The 20759-nt window shown below is 41.4% G+C and overlaps 1 protein-coding gene across 4 annotated transcripts in view; it reads left to right on the plus strand.

The window, feature by feature from the left end:
• Window positions 1–20759, plus strand: part of LOC122883565 (tumor necrosis factor receptor superfamily member 14-like) — a 36009-nt gene that overhangs the window by 2139 nt on the left and 13111 nt on the right. For 2 of the 4 annotated variants that reach the window (XM_044212431.1, XM_044212428.1), the window contains exons 3-5: window positions 124–249; window positions 3221–3376; window positions 6752–6839. In XM_044212431.1, coding sequence (XP_044068366.1) covers window positions 124–249; window positions 3221–3376; window positions 6752–6839 — 370 coding nt within the window. Of the gene's footprint in view, window positions 1–123; window positions 250–3220; window positions 3377–6751; window positions 6840–17494; window positions 17646–18415; window positions 18560–18917; window positions 19012–19345; window positions 19472–20759 lie in introns of those variants that run through there. The other 2 variants (XM_044212429.1, XM_044212430.1) reach the window with 2 other exon arrangements.

Raw genomic sequence — 20759 nt, forward strand, 5'->3', positions numbered from 1 at the left:
AGACAGCAGTGTGTGTCACTTTGCTGAGCTCACAACGTGCGCTTCACCCTCAAGATTATACACTTTGATTTAATAGAAACATTATGTTGCATGAATTTAAATTGTTGGTTTTCTTTTCAACAGGAAGTCGAGTTAAAACAGATTGCACAGAGTTCAGAAGTACTTCCTGTCTGCCCTGCGTAGAGAGAACTTTCATGAATCAGCCTACTGGACTTAAACAGTGTTTTCCCTGTACAAACTGTGATGCAGGTAGTTTTCTGTTAATATTTCCTAATTATTAATAGAAACTTATGACCAAGCCTACAGTTAAAGGCAGTAAGTCGGCTTATTACGGCAGGTCCCACTGTTAATGCTGTGTAAGAACTGAGGAAACTGTTGAAGACAATGTCATTGCAAAGATGCAGAGACTCATTTTGACGAGTTTACTGCACATTACTGATTTTGCACTGATGAAAATGACAGACTGCATGCAGAAACAAAGACCTCATGTGTTATGAAATACTTTGAAATACTGTGAGACCAGTGAAGACATTTTGTGTGTCACAACAGGCTCTTTCCACATAAATAAGCCACAAGACCTTCGACATGACGACAAGTTCTGTTTATTTTGCAATTAAAGCACAAGAAACACAGGTTTAAGGTTCAAAAAGAGGGTTTATTTTCCCCCAAAAGATTCAACAAAACAAATACAGTGGTGTGAAAACGTGTTTGCCCCCTTCCTGATTTCTTATTTTTTGCATGTTTGTCACACTTAAATGTTTCAGATCATCATACAAATTTAAATATTGGTCAAAGATACCACAAGTAAACACAAAATGCAGTTTTTAAATGAAGGTTGTTATTATTAAGAGAAAAACAAAATCCAAACCTACATGGCCCTGTGTGAAATAGTGATTGCCCCCTGAACCTAATAACTGGTTGGGCCACCCTTAGCAGCAACAACTGCAATCAAGCGTTTGCGATAACTTGCAATGAGTCTTTTACAGCGCTGTGGAGGAATTTTGACTAGGCCTCTCCAAAGTCTTAATTTTGTTCTTTTTCAGCCATTCGGAGGTGGACTTGCTGGTGTGTTTTGGATCATTGTATTCAATGTTCTTTTTCTGAAATGCGTTGTTACTTTTACGCCAGATGTAATGAGACACACACCTTCCAGAAATTAAAATTTTTGTCTCGTCAGTCCACAGAGTATTTTCCCAAAAGTCTTGGGGATCATCAAGACAAAAAATGTGACGAGCCTTAATGTTCTTTTTGCTCAGCAGTGGTTTTCGTCTTGGAACTCTGCCATGCAGACCATTTTTGCCCAATCTCTTTCTTATTGTGGAGTCATGAACACTGACTTTTAACTGAGGCAAGTGAGGTCTGCAGTTGTTGTTGTTGTGGGGTCTCTGAATGGCTGAAGAAGAACAAAATGAAGACTTTGGAGTGGCCTAGTGGAGATAAGTTCAACATCTGTTGCATAACAGCTGAACCTTACATGGATTCAGATGTGAATTTGATACAGCATTCTAGTGAGGCTGACAGACGAAGAAGAAGAATAAAATGAAGACTTTGGAGCGGCCTAGTCAAAGTCCTGACCTGAATCCTATTGAGATGCTGTGGTATGACCTTAAAAAGGCAGTTCATGCTCGAAAACCCTCCGATGTGGCTGAATTACAACAATTCTACAAAGATGAGTGGGCCAAAATTCCTCCACAGCGCTGTAAAAGACTCATTGCAAGTTAGCGCAAATGCTTGATTGCAGTTGTTGCTGCTAAGGGTGGCCCAACCAGTTATTAGGTTCAGGGGGCAATCACTATTTCACACAGGGCCATGTAGGTTTGGATTTTGTTTTCCCTGATCCCTTGATCCCTGATCAAACCAATAAACACACACGGGGGGCGGGGGCAACATAGACAGCAATTACAACTCAACACTAAGACCCCTGAGCTCCCCCCATGCTGTCAGAGCTAGTGGTATGGTCTTTGGCTTGGGCCTCTTTATAAAGGCAGGGTCCGCCCTCATCCGCATCTTTTGCCAGACCAGGAAGAAGAACTCAGCAGCCGGGTAGCTCAAGGCATAAATCAGAATCAGAAATACTTTATTGATCCCCACAGGGAAACTCTTTTGTTACAGCAGCTCACTATCACGTCAGTGTACACAGGAATAGAAGTTCTAAGCAAAACATATAATACACTATAATACAGGTCAGTAAAAGTACCAAGTGGGTATAAGTATAAAATAAGTGTGAAGTACAAAGTGGGTTTACTTGTTGATGATAATAATACGGTATAAAGTAATAGTGCATGAACTGTCAAGTTAAGTGTAGCTTATTAAGATTATAATGAGACGGAGGATATTGCACAGCAGTAATAGAGGTATGAATAAATATCAATATATAGGGAATTCTAAACTGAAAACAGTATATTGCACAGGAGTATTAACACAGAGTATTGTACAATTATGTCAAGTATTGCAGAAATGTAATGATCAATGTCCAGTTTAATGACAGACTGACACTTAGAGGGAGGAGTTAAAGAGTTTGATGGCCACAGGCAGGAATGACTTCCTGTGGCGCTCTGTGGTGGGGGGATAAGTCTTCCGCTGAAGGTGCTCCTTTGTTTGACCAGCATGTCATGGAGTGGGTGAAGAAGTGAATTAGCATAACTTAATCAAATAAACAGTATGACAAAACAATGTAAAGTAAATGTGTGCACTTAATCTAGAAGCACTACATGTCCAAAGGTGCCAATAAACAAATTCTAAACCAAACAGATTGTGTTTGTCATTTTAAGCGCCTGCAAATGAAAATAATTAAGCGTGGTAATGATGTGGGCGAGTGTTAAACCTTGGACCTTTCATTCTGTGGCCATCACAGCTGTTAATATTAGCTGAGACTGTACTACTGTGTTTTCCTCAGTTTTTATACAGCAATAAGCAAGTTTTAACAGTGGGATTTGCAGTAATGATAGAACTGACTTCTCCAGAAGTCACTGGTACCTTCCATCTTTTTTCCACTGCTTTGTTTTATTCTCCACCCAATCAAATCCATAAAAGACAAGTCAGATGTTTTCCCATGACTTCATAAATTAGGTAAACTACTGTTTCACATTTACTAAAAATATCATTAAAAACTAAAGATCGCCTTTAAGTCCGAAAAGAAAAATTAGCATGTTGCTCTCTAGTAGATTAAACAGAATAAAGGTTTAATATCTCCATATGTAACCTCTACATGTGTTGACAGGTTCTGGTTTAAAGACAAAGACGTCATGTACAACAACATCAGATGCAGTTTGTGAACCACTGGAGGGATTCTACTGTGTGGACTCTGCAGACGGCGGCTGTGTGGCCGCACAGAAACACACAAGCTGTCAACCAGGACAATACATCCGTCAGAATGGTTGGTTTTCTTGTGCTGACTTTAAGGTTATAGGTATAGTTTAAGTTTTAAAGTTCAGGGAAACTGACCTCATCGACAACTTGCTCATTAAAGCTGCAAGTGGTGATTTCAGACCACTAGATGGCAGAACAGAAGCACCAAAATAAATTTGTAGAAAGCGCTAAGTTCAGACCAGTTGAGTCATCCAGTCAGCCTGTAGCCGTCAATGAGGGAACTTTCAGATGGTCAACCGACTGAGTAAAACCACTGAAGCTGATTAGTTACAGTGTGCAGTGCATGTAAATGAACAAAAACATAATTTAAATAGATTCAGAATCACATCAGAATCAGAATCAGAAATACTTTATTGATGCCTGAGGGGAAACCCTTTTGTTACAGCTGCTCACTATCACATCAGTGCACACAGGAATAGAAGTACTAAGCAAAAAATGTAATACACTATAATACAAGTAAGATAAATTAAGTACCAAGTGGGTGTAAGTATAAAATTAAAAAAAGTGTAAAGTACATAGTGGATTTACCAGTTGATGATAATAATACGGTATAATAATACAATGTAATAATATAAGTAATAAGTAGTAGTGCATGTACTGTCAAGTTAAGTGTAGCTTATTGAGATTATTATGAGACGGTGGATATTGCACAGCAGTAATGGAAGTATGAATAAATATCAATACATTAAACTGAAAACAGTATATTGCACAGCAGTATTAACACAGAATATTGCACAATTATGTCAAGTACTGCAGAGATTTAATGATCAATGTCCAGTTTAATGACTTAGGGTCATACAGACTGACACTTAGAGGGAGGAGTTAAAGAGTTTGATGGCAACAGGCAGGAATTACTTCGCTCACGCACACGCTCTGTGGTGCTTTTTGGGGGGATGAGTCTTCCGCTGAAGGTGCTCCTTTGTTTGACCAGCACATCATGGAGCGGGTGGGAGACACTGTCCAAGATGGCATGTAGTTTAGCCAGCATCCTCCTCCCTGACACCACCTCCAGAGAGTCCAGCTCCACCCCCACAATGTCGCTGGCCTTACGGATCAGTTTGTTGACCCTGTCAGTGTCCACTACCCTCAACCTGCTGCCCCAGCATGCAACAGCATACAGGATAGCACTGGCCACCACAGACTCATGAAACATCCTCAGCATTGTCTGGCAGATGTTGAAGGACCTCAGCCTCCTCAGAAAATAGAGGCGGCTGTGGCCCTTCCTGAAATGAGCTTGTGTGTTTTTAGCCCAGTTTATTGTCCATGTGTACTCCTAGGTACTTGTAATCCTCTACAATGTCCACACTGACCCCCTGGATGGAGACTGCTGTGGTCTGCCAGTCAGGTAGTCAGCAATCCAGGACACGAGGGGGGCATCCAAATGCATCACTGCCAGCTTCTCACCCAGCAGGGCTGGCCGGATGGTGTTGAAAGCACTGGAGAAGTCAAAAAACATGATCCTCACCGTGCTTGCCGGCTTGTCCAGGTGGGTGTAGATGCGGTTCAGCAGGAAGATGATGGCATCCTCAACTCCCAGCCGGGGATGGTAGGCGAACTGAAGGGGTCCAGGAGGGGTCTGACCATGGGCCGCAGCTGTTCCAGCACCAGTCTCTCCAGGGTCTTCATTATGTGGGAGGTCTGTAGTCCTTGGAGCCACTGGGACGCGGCGTCTTCGCCGAAGGAACGAGGCAAGATGTCTTCCACAGAACAGGGACCCTTTGAAGACTCAGGCTCAGGTTGAAGACGTGTTGAAAGACTCCACATAGCTGGGGGACGCAGGCTTTTAGCACCCCAGGGCAAACACCATTGGGGCCTGCAGCCTTGTTTGATTGGCGTTTCATCAGCTGTCCTCTCACCTGGTCAGCAGTCAGGCCCACAGCAGAGGTTACAGGAGGGGGAGAGGGGGATTCATCAGTCTGAAGAGGGCCGTTAGCCTGAGAGCCAGTTGAGGGGGGAGTAGGACTCTCCCAGGAAGATGGAGGAGGGGGGAGCAATGAACTCAGAGAAGTCTGAGGGCCGACAGCAGCTGAGTTAGAGGGGGGATGAGCAGGAGCCGGTGTGTAGAATCTGTTAAAGAACAGATTAAGTTTGTTGGCCCTGTTCAAGCTGGTGTGAAAATGGGTTGGGTTGTATTTTTCCAACATAAAATTAGCGGGAATGCGTGAATGGGAGCAGAAGCTCCTCACTATTAGAAGCAGACTGAGAAAAAGTCCCAAAGTGAAACCTGTGGATCACTTTCTCAAATGCTCCATGCTTTACCAGATACTGTAATTGAACGTTTTCATCCACATTTACTGGCATGTTTAGTAACTGGAGCTGCTGTTCTGACCAACGTACACTGCAGGTGTATTTAGAGGCCGCAGGTGTCTAAATAACACCTGCTGTTTTTGCCCTGAAAGGCGAGAAAGAAAAAGCTCCTGTGCCTCTTTAGTTGTGAGCTTCTCGCCCTGCTGTAGCAGCTCCAACAGTCTCTTCACATTAACCATATGGTATGGTTTGACAAAAGATTCGTAGCACGAGGTCTACTAGGTGGAAATCACTTAAACCACATCTTGTGGCTTTCAGCAGCGAATGGAGTTTGCTCAGCTGTCCTTTAATTTTGGGTATGTGCCGATGCAAAGTCCGATCCCATGCTTATATTTACCTTCTGTAAATGTTGGTTAGATATGTATCAGGTGCACTGAAATCACGGCTTTAGCTGCTTAATGACACACCTTCTTTTTCAAGAGTTACTTGATCCAAATACTGAAGGTTCTGGTTCAGAAATATGAAGTTTCTGAGCTTAAATTATTTATGATATTAAGGAAAGATTAACTGGGAGAAAGCGACTCCTGAAACTGACGTGGACAACACTGGTTCAAGAGCAGACAAAAGCAGAAGAATCTGGTTCTTTCTGTTGGGATCATTTGTTTTATTTCGTGGTAAAAACATAGTTTTCTCTTCATAAATCACTTTCCTCGTTTTCATGTTATTACGGCCGTTACCCAGACAGATGGATGTTACACTGGCCAGAAGACAAAAGTTTAAACTGCTGTGTTGAACTGCAAGTTATGTCATTTCCTGGCAATCTAGTTGTTAACTGGCATCAACATATTAGTACTATTATTTAAGATTATATAATATTATTCCTCCTTTACAGTGAATCAAAATACCATCTTGCTCTGTGATTATGATAAAAGAGCTGCACTACAACATCTCATCATACTTCAAAGAATTCATTTTTCCTGAAATATCAAAACTTGAAACAAAGAAATGTTTTTTTAAATCTACTGAAATTAAATCAGACAGGTCTGATGAAGTGTAATGATGTCATATAACACTTTGATCCCTTCATAATATGTACGCTGAACTGGTTCAATATATCTCATTTGTATTGGTACAGGAACAGCGTTAAGAGACACAGAGTGCTCTGACTGCAGTGGGGGGACATTTTCAGATGGGACATTTACATCCTGTCGGCCACACACACAGTAAGAGAAGCTTCACATCAGACACCTGAATTCTTCCAACAGCAGTGAATTCATGGTTTCCTACAAATGTTCCTGTAAAAAATGTCCCTCTATCATTCCAGATGTGGATCAATAAATCTTCAGCTGAGAGCAGGAACTGCTTCAGCTGATGCTGAATGTGGAGAACAAAGTTCAGACACGACAGGAACTGTGATCATTGTTGCTCCTGCTGTTGTTGGGCTTTTTTTATTAATTGGAGCGTCTGTAGCTGTATTGTACTATCTCAGAAAGAAGAAAAGATGCCTACACAGAGGTAAGATTTGCTTAAAACCTGGTCATGTTTTTGATAGATATTAATATTGTCTGTCACATCATGAAGTTGTTGATTAAGGTGTTTGTTGGTAATGTTTTATTACAGAAAGAAAAACAAATGCAGAAAATCCCCAACAGGTATGTTTTATTCTCCCTTTACTGTTATTACTGCGTCCATTTCACTGTATGTACAGTACAAAGTAGGAGTGATGTTTCTTCTAAGTAATTAAATGATGTCACTCATTTATCAATATTTCACAAAACAGGAGCCTCTGAGTGGAAAAGACAACAGACGTGTTCACAGCTGCAGGTAAGACAGCAGTGTCTTCTACACTGAAATGTTCACTGACTGAGGACTGTCTGACTGAGCTACACTCTCTGATGTCTTTACAAATGTACCAGATGTTTCTGTTTAAACTAAATGTTTCTCTCCTCAGGTTGAGACACTTCCTGTTTAAACGTGCAGACAGGACGCATCAAAGTGAATGATCTCTAGAATCCAGTCATAATCCAGTTGGATGCTGGCACATTGTCTTTGCAGTGTACAGAAATGAAACAGTCCCAGCTGAAGGTCCTGCACTGTGCTACAAGCTGAACCCGTCCTCTACAGAACTGCTGGTCTACAGTCTGGATCATTATCTCACACAGATGTTACTGTACAGAGACTGAAGTCACACCGCTACAGACTTCCAGCGAATCGTCTTCCTGTAACTGTACATGTAGGCTTTCTTCTTCTTCTCTGGTGGTCAGAGAGCTCACAGCTGGATCTGAACACCTGGCAGGCTGAAACTGGACTTTAACTGTCATGAACAAAAACAAACAGCTGGAACAGAAGACGGATACGACGAGTCCTGAGCTGCAACATGATGGTTACTCTGATCAAAAGCAGAGAGGCTGGATTGTGTGCACTGTGCACGTCCAACCCCAGGTGGGTACAGGTGCAGCAGCAAAGCAGCGTATGGTAGAGAGAGAGGTAGTCCACATGCTGAACATCGCAGCTTCCCAAGAGATTAATTAGACAGTAGCTTGATCAGGTGAAAAAATGCCTTTATAATTGAAACATTCCTCATTAAACTCCTGGGAGCCTGTGATATTCAGCATGTGGACCTTTTTCTGTCAAAGAGTTGAAATTGTATCTCACTGCTGACTCAGCTGATAAAAACAGAACACTAGGTATTATATGCGTGTACATCAACACATGTATATTACGTGTGTTGATGTTTATTTAAATCTAATGCTCCCTGTAGTTCAAACATCATTAATCATTATTTTGTAATATAAAATAATGTTTTTGTAAAGAAGCCATTAATGAATTTGATAGTATTTATTGGAAAATGATTACAAGAACAGTTTTCATTAGATTGTTTACGTTAAACATTAAGCTAGACAAAAAGAAAAAGTGTCACAAAATAGAAATCAGTGGAAGAAGAAATATTCAGATTCTTTACTTAAGTAAAAGTACTAATACCACACTGTGAAAATACTCCACTACAAGTAAAAGTCCTGCAATCTTAAAGGTGGGGTATGCGATTCTGGAGAAATCCAATACCATGACAAATACCATGATATAGAGTGAACAGCGACACAGCACGTAATGTAACTAACGTTAAGCTGAAAGTCCGTGGGCAAGTCATTTAACGTTACCGGACACACAAATCATCGCTGGAATGATTTGTGTGGCTCGGTCCAAGCTAGCCGACCATGAGGTGATATTCTCTGAATTTGACAAAAAGATGTGTATTGGATTACAATCACATACCCCACCTTTAAGTAAAAGTATTTAAGGATTTTCAGCAAAATGTAAAAGTATTCACTGTGCAGTAAACTGCTCCCTGTCAGTGTTTTATTATATCGATTATATAGATATATATAGATTCATATTCCTGCTGCACTAATGTGTATGTTGCATTTTACTGCTGCAGATGTTTAAGGTTGAGCTCATTTTAACTGCTTTATATACTGTTGGGTAGTTTAATCTGCAGCAATGCATCATGGTCTATAAGATGTATGTTTGTAGTGTCGCTGTCCTGTGAGAACCACGTATCTCTAAAAAGTCAACTTTTCATGAGCTCAGAAAAACAGCCTGTTTTCAGCTCTGTGACGATGTGTTTTCCAGCTGATCGGGGGGGGGGGGTGTAAACAGGTGTAGATACATGGTTTTCACTGGACAGGAAGGGGATGAAAAAAATGTAATTTTGAAAAGTAACTAAAGCTGTCAGACAAATGTAGTGAAGTAATAAATGTACTTATATTCCACCGCTGGAAATAAAGTCACAACTTTAAATCCAGAGCTCGAGTAAATGTCCTACCTAACACTTTGACAATGTTCATTCCAAATATATGTCTCCTGTTGTTCATACAGGCCTTTTTCACACAAGACATTCTCACACGTCACAGCAGGAAAAGCACATAAATACTCAAATTAATGATGGCTGAATTCCATTTAGTTGCTTCAGTTTCAGGGTCCTGGTATTGTTCATGCTGGCTCACTGTCACATTGTCGTGGCTTATTGGGACACGAGAAAAGAACAGAGCCATCGTTAGTAACTATAAAGATCCACTTCTGCTCTGTTTTAATAAATGGACACAATGGTCCTATACTAACTGCTAGTTCATTTTGATGGTTAAAATAAAGCCCTGACACAGAGACAGGATTGCTGTCCTCTGCATATGGTCAAGTGTCATAATAATGACATAAAACATAAAAAGGAAATAAAAATAAACACAAGTCAGACGAACCTCCCTTTAGCTAAAAGACCTGACTGAAATGTTGCATGACAGCATGCTCTGAGTGTCGTATTAACTCCTTAACCATAAAGTGCCAAACACTGTGGAACTAAAGCTGTCTGTGTAGAGAGTCGAGGCAACCTCTGCTGTCCTCAGCCTTTACTCAGCTGATACTTCCTGTTTCTATGTGTGGACTATCAGTACACCGTCATGGACATCTCGTTGCTGAGAAGTGCTTTAAATATGTGAGCGCTTGTTGCACCCACCGTCACAACAAGGGAAACTGATGTTGCAGCTGATGGCTAAGGACCTTCTGAATTATTTTACTGAGGATGGTAAGGCTTGACATAGTTATTTCGTATAGGAGGGTTAACATTGTTCTTTACTAATAGGGGCTGAAAACAGATGGCTTTCACGAATGCGGAAAAATGCCAGTCTCTAGGAAACATGGTGAGTATATGATCTGCTAAATGAAAAAAAAGATAATAAAAAGGTTGCACTTAATAAATGTATCATTTGGTTAAACCGTCTGTGTGCAAAAACTGCAGAAGCAGCCGCTAACAGAGCTCCACCACGAGAGACACACCGAGGCTTACATGAACAGACACCTGGTGGAAAAAAGGAAATGCTGTGTGGGGAAAGGGGAATAGACAAATGATTAAAGATGAGTTCAGACAAAGAAAATGTTATTGAAAATGAGCGCATTAAAGATAAATAGAAGAGTAAATTAATTTATTCAAAAATATCAACTGATTGGAGCAAAGGAAAAGGATATTTGTCGTATGGGGGTGCAGGATGTGGACCCAAATGCAGACGACCAGGAAGCGGTATGAGGATGAAGTAGCCGGATGACTACAGTGTTTATTGGGGTGAAGTAGCTTACAGGCAGGTACAAGCAGACAGGTAGGCAGACAGGCAACAAACAGGTAACAGGCAGGTAGGCAGATACAGGTCCAGGAATAGGAAATGGGTTACCTGCTGGCAGTGGTAGAAATCAAGCCAAGAGTTCAACAAGGCTAAACAAATCTGACAGGGAGCATGTAAAGTGTAAAGTCCAAAATCCAGACAAGGCCCAAGGGAGACAAAGAATCCATACAAACAACTCACGGTAACTGGGCACAGGAACAAGGTACAACGAAAAGGCTAAGTGGTAGACCTCGGGCAGACGGCCCAGGGGCTGGACAGGTGCGGAGCTCATCTCATGAGGTCCGCGATGAAGATCAAAACCATTTGGAGGCCTGGCAGAATGCTGGCGGCACAGGCAGAAGGTCACAGGAAGCTGTCGGCGAAGACGGAGAGTCCATGGAGGCTGGCGGTGAAGACTGAGAGTCTCTGGATGCCAGCGGCAAAGGCGGAACCTCTCTGGAGGCCGGCAGCGAAGGCAGAACCCCTTTGGAGGCCGGAGAACCAGATCAGGGCCTGGTGACAGGACAGCAGGACAGGGAGCCGGAGACAAGGAGACTGGTAGAGGAGCTGGCAGAACCAGTGATGCCCGTGAACCCAGAGCCTGCCACTCCAGCAGAGAAGGAGGGTACTGCTGCTGCTGCGACCCAGCAGAGAATTCAGCGGCATGCTGCAGTCCAACCGGGGCAGGAGGCGGCTGTGATCCAGCGCCGACTAGAGATGGCCTCCTCCCTTCAACCCCTCCATCCTCCCTCCTTTCTCCACTGTCCTAAGTAAGTTTGAGCCTGTGTCTCTTGCTCATATTAAAGACATAGTCTCACACACAAAGCCGACTACTAGTCCCCTGGACATTGTTCCTACATGCCTGTTGAAGGAAGTATTTGACACTGTCCTGCAATTTCCCTCATCCTAAACAACAGCCTAGCTAATGGTTCAGTTCCCTCTTGTTTTAAACATGCGGTAGTACATCCCTTAATTAAAAAGCCTAACCTTGATGCAACTGTTCTGAATAATTTCCAGCCACTCTCAGCTCTTGTCATTTTTAGAAATCAATAATATCATGGAGAAATTTCAGTCTGGCTTCAGGGCACAGCACAGCCCGGAGTCAGCTCTACTTAAAGTCTCCAATGATCTACTGATGTCTCTTGACTCTGGTAAATGTGCCATACTTATTCTCCTGGACCTTAGTTCCGCCTTTGACACTGTTGATCATTCTGTTCTGAATATTCGGGAACCATGGTAGCGCCCTCCAGTGGTCCGCCTACCAAACAGACAGATATTTTTCTGTCAAAACTGGTAACCTCTTCTCCTCGTCTGCTCCCATCACCTGAGGAGCACCTCAAGGGTCCATTTGAGGGCAGATATTATTCGCCTTATACATGCTCTCTTCAGGTTCAATCTTCCATAAATACAATATCTCCCACCACTGCTACGCAGACGACACTCAGCTATACCTCCCATTAGAACCTGATGAAAACAACAACACAGTTAGGTCTTCAATTAAACAATAGTAAGACCGAAATGGTCTTATTTGGCCCCTCCAACTCCATCAGGGGTTTAGCTAATCACCAAGGGCCCCTGGCGCCTAACCTTAATGCCCATGCCAGAAATCTTGGTGTCATCTTCGATCCTGCTTTAAAATTTGACCAGCAAATTAATACAGTTTTGAAAGGTTGCTTTTTCCAACTAAGAAATATTGCAAAATTCAAACAGTTCCTCTCTCTCAATGACCTGACGATTGTCACTAACGCCTTAATTTCTTCGTCATCTTTGTCCCGAATGCAGCTGGTGCAGAATGCGGCTGCTAGACTTCTAACTGTTACCAGGAAGAGAGACAGCATCACACCTGTTCTGACGTCTCTGCATTGGCTACTGGTCAAGTGTAGGACTGAGTTTAAGGTTCTTTTATTTGTTTTTAAAGCTTTACACAGCCTGGTGCCAGTACATCTCTGAGCTCCTCTGCCCCTAAGACTAAGAACAAGGCTTTCGAATTAGTTTTTTTGAGAATTTCAGTTTCGGTTTAGGGTTGATTAATAGGCTTGAGTCGAAGATGGCTGCAACTCCACTTCCTTGGCCGGTGCCTCGAGGAATATGAGTATTAATATGACTGGGTGTGGATTCATTTAGGCTAACATATTCTTCATGACCCAGCCAGGTTTCAGTAAGACAAAATAAGTCAATATCTGAATAATCTGATATTAATTTGTTCACTAGTACAGCTATAGATGACAGAGATCTGATGTTTAAGACTCCACATTTAATTCTCCTATTTTGTTTAGGTTTTTATTTATAACTCCTCTTCTGTTAACTTTCGATTTTATTAATTTAAGTGGTTGGGAGTTTTGGGTGGGTAACTGCTCTGGAAGCACAGAGAAGCATGTAAGACTGCAACTCTGCCTCCTGGTCTCAGCTCTGAGTTGTCACGGTTTTGGTCCACTAATAAACTCGGCCAGATTCCTGGCTATGAGAGCTGCTCCATCCAAAATGGGATGAATGCCGTCTCTCCTAATAAGACCAGGTCTTCCCCAAAAAGTCCATCAATTATCTACAAAGCCCACATCGTTTGCTGGACACCACCTCGACAGCCAGCAGCGGAATGAAGACATGCGACTAAACATGTCATCACTGGTCAGGTTTGGCAGGGGCCCAGAGAAACAAATGGCATCAATAAAGTGCTGGTTTGGTCATGAAAAAATTGAAAGTACAGGAACAATAATTCAAACGCACCCTTCCGAGCACTGTGTGTGTTTAGGAAATAAAGATGTGTACGGTTATTACGGTATGCCAGAGTTAGAGAACTACCTAGTGCTTTTTTGACCTGCTGCTGTCCGTGTTGTTGGAATAAAACTGAACATCATGAAACATCACGACTTATGTTGTCTGTCATTTTACTTGTGAGATTTTTACAAGAAACGCCTGCCTGCCAAAACCCCACAGCACTCGATATCAGCTGCAGATGTCAGCTGCAGCAGAAGCTTACGTTAGCCAGCAGAAACAGTTTTGGAAAGGCAGCGTGGTTCCCTCCAGCACGGATTAACAATCCACAGATAGGTGCTGGGCACAAACACACTGGACCAATTTAGAAGCAATTTATAAGAAAACTAACTGTTGTTTATGTTGACCCAACGTTAGCAGATGTGTTTTCTTGTTGGAAATGTAATCGTGGCAAATTGTTGAATGTGGGTTTTGGCAGCCAGCTGCTGTCCCCACTACTGCGTAGTGGCACTGAATCTTTTGGTGGTGCGGTGTACCAGACAGGATCGGCCTACTTTCACCCCTGTGGCTACCAATGTTATGTGATTTTATTCTATCTATGTTAGGTTATTGTACTGCACTTTGGTCAACTTTGTATGTTTTTAAATGTGCTTTATAAATAAACTTGATTTGATTTGATATGTTGAAGGAGGCAAGAGCTGTTTTTGACAGTTAACTGTGTGTTTGCAATAATAATAATAATAATTCTAGTTGATTTACATAGGACTTATTTATATTGCAATATTTATCAATCTATGCATGAGTCCCAGGTCTCCACTGACCCTAGGACCGCCCCTGCATGTAGGATGTAATACTGCATAATGTCTGTTGTATACAGTACAGAAATCTTCTTCGACTGAGTAACTAAAAAGGCCTGCTGATGGTAGATGTCCTTATTATGTCATATCATTATGTGTGTATCTTGAATTAGAGTTGAATGAAAGTTAAAGATATCTCTGATATGAGATATCTCTTATCACATATAACTTGATAATAGATATCTATAATTAAATAATGACTATTCCTAACTCCAGTTTGAGATATCTACAATTCATTCTGACTAGTTCAAACCTAATTTAAGATATCTAAAAAAGGACAATGTAGATATCTTGAATTGAGGGGAATTAATAAGATATCTTGAACTGGAATTATGACTATTCACAATTAAATTGTAGACATCTGAAACTGGAATTACAACTAGTCATTCACATTGTGGACATCTGCAACTAAATTGTAGATCTCTGTAATGAGAAACCCCATACACATGAATGGCATTTTTCAAATCTTACTAGTCAAAATGTAAGTACAGATATCTAAAATTAGAGTTTTGACTAGACTTTTGACAGAGCTGCAGATCTTAAAGTAAATTATTTTCAAACAGGGAACTTTTAGAATAAATGTGTTGGCCACTAAACAGAAATGGCTCTGGCCACACTGAGTTTCAAGTTTCAGTTCTCAGCAGTTAACACTCAGGAATACACTCAGTCGCCAGTTTATTAGGTACACCTAGCCTAAACTACTGCAGTCTAATACAGCAGTCCTTCATGAAGGTTATAATGTTCAGCTTTTACTGAAACTGTTTCAGAGACGTGTTGATTCAACATGTGATCATTTGGAGGATGTAGTTTGTGCTACTGTAGTCCATTATACAGAGAGGTATTTCTGTTATTTAGCCTACCCTCATGGATATAAATGGGGAGATAAAATATCTGATGATAAAGATAATAAATCTGCAGTTTCTACCGGCCCATTTCCACGTATTCCTTGCCAGATTGTCTATTGTGCTTAGGCCTTAGCTTTCCAGCCTCATGTTCTGCCTGCCTGACTCTGCCAGCTTGATCCACTGCCTGCCCATCGGACTTCTGCCTCTCAGCCTGACCCCTTTTTGCCTGTTTTGATCTGCCTGCCGGTTTTTAATTTTGCTTGTTTTTGACCACAGCTAAATGCGAACTTTACCCGTCCTGCTGTCTCTGAGTCGTGCATCTGGGTTCAAAGCTGTCTCTCTACTGAGCCGTTACAGCACTGATGAGACACAGAAACTGAACATTTACTGAACATCTTGTCAGACACACAGTGAAGTCATGGTCGAACGTGACTTCTTAAAAAAGCAGCAAAATTGCGTTATTCATAAATGTATACATTTTCACTCAGTGAAGCTACAGCTGCTTTAAATCATGAACTGCTGAAGTTGATGCTGCATGTGGAGAACAAAGTTCAACACACCAGCTTGTAACATTACGTTTGTCGTTGGAAAGGAGAACCAAAAATGTTGGTCACAGTCACGAGCTGATGTCCAGGGTTGTTTCTGACCCAATTTCTCGTTTTTGTTGGTCCCGAAAGCAGAACTATTTCAACATGCATGGGGAAAGGGAAGTGTCTGTAATCTGGATTTTCTTTCAGTTTTGAGATGTGAAAACTGCTTTTACAAGAAAGGCCCTCAAATCAGGTCATCGAAACATAGTTTTGTGTTGTTATATAATAACCTGGTTCCAGACCGTTGAATTGCTGTCCACATCTCTGATTTGTTCAGCGATTCAAATCGGCCTGGTGTCGAATGGGGACGTTGTTTTCTTGTGCCAAAGTCAGAAAAATGGTGGATCTTTAATTGTCGTAAAAAACAAACTGCTCCTAGAAGCTGCTACCACAGCTGTCATGTCTACATAGAATGGCATCAGTGGAACAGATTCATCACCTGCTACTTTCCAACAAAGCTCAAGTAATACAGTTCATGTGGCTGCTACAGCTCCACAGTCAGGAGCATTTTTAAAATCATCAGTTGTATACATCATTTTGAATGTGACTGGACCATACAGCACAGCTCTGTGCATATGTATACATGGAAAATAAGTTAGGGCTGGGCGATAACACAGCATTTGGTTTCAATCTGATACCAAGTAATACATCGATAGCGATACTTTCTATTATTATTAAAGTCTTCCTGCGTAGCACTGAATGTTGAAACTGGATCGTGAGGTCCAGAATCTGTCCAGAATCATCCAGTATGAACTCATTCTTCGGGAACTGGGCTGGAAGAAAATCCCACTTACACACAGTAGTGCCGAAAATATTAGTTGTGAACTTTATTGCTGTGTAAATATTTCCCCATGTATAATCAGTTGCAGGTGTATCAAATAACCACAACATTAAAAAAAATGTTTATATTGATGAGATTTTCTGTGGAGGACAGTCTCAAAGTCCACTCCTCAGTGCTGTGCAGGGGAGAGGGAGACGGCCGTGTGAGCTTTTACTCAGATCATTTGCTTTTGATGATGAGTAGTAACGAAGCTGGAAATGTCTTGGTAACTGTTTGGTTAACTGAAGAAGATCCAAGTCTGTTTGTGAAAACTAACCAGTTGCCTTTGATGGAGAGAATAAAGCCCTGATGCAGAGACAGGATCGTCGTCCTCTGCACCTTTATGAGCCCTGTCATACACAAAGTTCTCCATGTAAAGGTGTATAGCTGTCTACTTTATGGGACCATCAGAAAGCATACCAGGGACGCAAGAGACATCTTCAAGCCTTCAGTCGGCCACTGCAGCTGCTCTCCTGCATTACATCTTTGTGATGCACTACTGATGGATACATTTGCATCCAAATCCTTTAATGCAACTGCAGCTGAAGTTTTGGTAGCCATTTATTTTATTGTATTGCTGGGAACAGAAATGAAACACAACATGGGCACTAATCACAAATGTTTGTTTTGTCAAAATGTCACCATTATACAGTGTATGGCTGCCAGCTGTGTGTTTATAACTCTTTTCCTCAGACAGCTACAGATTAAATGATGATACAGTGATGATACAGTGCAGGAGGAGAAGAGCAGATATGATTTGAGTATAGACAAAGGTCTTAAAGCTGGGGTAGGTAATGTATTTCAGAAGAATTTTTTCTTATATTTGTTGAAATTCAGCTTTAAGTTTCACAGTATGGCTGATTTTGAGGACCTGTGTTTTCTTTTCTGACAGCTACAGATTAAATGATGTGAGAGAATGAAGAACAGGCCAGTGGGAGGATTTTAATATAACTGCAGTGTTGTTCATCCAGGCCACATTTGCGGACTTCCCCTTTTTACTTTGAAGGATCGGGACGGACAGTGGAGCTGCAGCAGCCTTAATGTGGCGCTGAAACCAGGTGAGTCGTTCTCCTTTTGTCGTGGTATTAAGGACAATAACGCAGTAAAACTCTGCAGAGCCAGCTGCTGTTATATTACCGCTGAAAGTCTTGCAGCCCGGCTGCTGTGGGTCCAGATCCGAGTTCAGTTAAAGTGACCAGACACTGGAAAGATTTCTGAGGCAAAGTTCTGTTTAAACACGATATAATCTCTCTTCATTGTCAGCTTCATCAATAATGATAAATTATCTGAAATCTGTAGTTTCTGAACGTTTCGAGTCGTCAGTGTTTTATTAGACTCAGTAGAAGTAGCAATATATGTGGTCATTTTTGAAACAGTGTGTCTGAAAAGCAGATAAAAGCACCTTCTCATTTGTGGCCACTGTTGATTTTCTCAGCTGTAAAACTATCTAGCTAATCAATGGCATTCATTTGAATACACATATACTTCTTACTTAATGTAGTTCCTTATTTCTTTACAGGTAATTCATCTAATCCACAGTACTGCAGGAAGACAATTATTTTAAAACTATAGTATCATTTTAAATTATACTATAAATTATACAATTCTTCCACCACTGTATAAAATACAGTAACAATCCTTAAGTAAAAGTACCAAAACAGCATGTACAAATACCCTAAACATCAGGTTTCTCCAGCACAAATGTAGCTGTGTCAGCCAGGTTTCTCATTCACATGATGTTGAAGACGGCCGCTCGCTGCAGAAAGCTGGAAATAAACTGTTTGCTTAGCGGGTAGTGTAATCTCTACATGGATATGTTTTCTTTCAGTTTCCAGATGGTGTCCCTGTTTGGATTTTACATCTCACTTCATCCCAGATCTCAGTGAGAGGACGTCTTCAGCCCATGAAAACTGTGATCCTGCCGTCCAAAATGATGTTTAGAGGAAAACCTTTGACGGCTGCAGCTTTGCTGGTAAAATCATTTGTTGTCTTACTCTGATGACAAATGACACAAATCATTAACTGTCATGTGACTTCATGCTATAACTCACCTGCAAAGGTGAAATGATGAACTCCTAATTATTCGTGGAACGAGCAGCAATATCTCAGTCAGTACTTTTAGCTGTCGTGGATGTGGTAATGTGGTTTTACTTTGTATTTTTTGGACATTAACTATCTGGGTGACTGAAACGGATCTACACAAACACAAAGTGTTGCCTGCTTTCTATCAGAGCTCATTTCAACAGCTTCTATCCATGGATTTGATTTGCAGTATGTTTTCATTTTAACAGGCTTCACTGAGACAGAAAACCTTTTCTTACTCTTCACAGATACTTGTGATGAATGTCTTCAGAGGACAGACCCTCGCATGTCATCGAGCAGAGTATCTGATAGGGAATGAATGCTGTCCAATGTGTCCTGCTGGTAAGATCCATCTGAATGTTAAAGGAATATCTCACTTTCAGTTACATACAGAGTCTTTCTGTTATACTGCCAGGTGCCAGCAGTGATTACCAGAATCAAGCACTTGTGTGCAGATCAGTGGAGTCAGTCTTACTCCCACGGTTGGTGCTGTTTATGTTCACAGGTGAAACGTATCGGTTTTATTCCGACAGTAAAAGAATGACTCTGTAGTAGACAGCAGTGCGTGTCACTTTGCCGAGCTCACAACGTGCGCTTTACCCTCAAGATTATACACTTTGATTTAATAGAAACATTATGTTGCATGAAATTAAATTGTTGGTTTTCTTTTCAACAGGAAGTCGAGTTAAAACAGATTGCACAGAGTTCAGAAATACTGCCTGTCTGCCCTGCGTAGAGAGAACCTTCATGAATCAGCCTACTGGACGTAGACAATGTTTTCCCTGTACAAACTGTGATGCAGGTAGATTTCTGTTAATATTTCCTAATTATTAGTAGAAACTTATGACCAAACCCTACAGTTAAAGGCAGTAAGTCGGCTTATTACGGCAGGTCCCACTGTTAATGCTGTGTAAGAACTGAGGAAACTGTTGAAGACAATGTCATTGCAAAGATGCAGAGACTCATTTTGACGAGTTTACTGCACATTACTGATTTTGCACTGATGAAAATGACAGACTGCATGCAGAAACAAAGACCTCATGTGTTACGAAATACTCTGAAATACTGTGAGACCAGTGAAGACATTTTGTGTGTCACAACAGGCTCTTTCCACATAAGTAAGCCACAAGACCTTCGACATGACGACAAGTTCTGTTTCTTTTGCAATTAAAGAAACACAGGTTTAAAGTTCAAAAAGAGGGTTTATTTTCCCCCAAAAGATTCAACAAAACAAATACAGTGGTGTGAAAAAGTGTTTGCCCCTTTCCTGTTTTCTTATTTTTTTGCATGTTTGTCACACTTAAATGTTTCAGATCATCAAACAAATTTAAATATTAGTCAAAGATAACACAAGTAAACACAAAATGCAGTTTTTAAATGAAGGTTGTTATTATTAAGGGAAAACAAAATCCAAACCTACATGGCCCCGTGTGAAAAAGTGATTGCCCCCTAAACCTAATAACTGGTTGCTCCACCCTTAGCAGCAACAACTGCAATCAAGCGTTTGCGATAACTTGCAATGAGTCTTTTACAGCGCTGTGGAGGAGTTTTGGCCCACTCATCTCTGCAGAATTGTTGTAATTCAGCCACATTGGAGGGTTTTCAAGCACGAACTGCCTTTTTAAGGTCATGCCACAGCATCTCAATAGGATTCAGGTCAGGACTTTGAGAAGGCCACTTCAAAGTCTTCATTTTGCTCTTCTTGGACCATGTCCCCACTGAGATCTGGAGGAGGATACACCGAGGATGCTGTGGTGGAACGAAGTGGCGAGGGAAGAGAGAGGGGTGTAGACAAAAGAGACTTAAGAACAAGAGATTTAAGCCGTGTTGGCCTTCTTTCGTAATGGGCAACGTGAGATCACTGGCGAATAAAATGGACAAGCTAATGGCGTTAGCCCGGAGTCAGATGGACTTCCGTGAGTGTAGTTTGATGTGCTTCTCAGAGACATGGCTACACCAGAATATCCCGGATCATAACGTTTCCATCGACGGCTTTCATACTGTTCAGGCCGACAGGGATCACCCTGGGAGCGGTAAGCGGAAAGAAGGTGGGCTTGCTGTTTTGGTCAACAACAGATGGTGTAACCCTG

Source organism: Siniperca chuatsi, linkage group LG10, assembly GCF_020085105.1.
Source record: "Siniperca chuatsi isolate FFG_IHB_CAS linkage group LG10, ASM2008510v1, whole genome shotgun sequence".
Lineage (NCBI taxonomy): Eukaryota > Metazoa > Chordata > Actinopteri > Centrarchiformes > Sinipercidae > Siniperca > Siniperca chuatsi.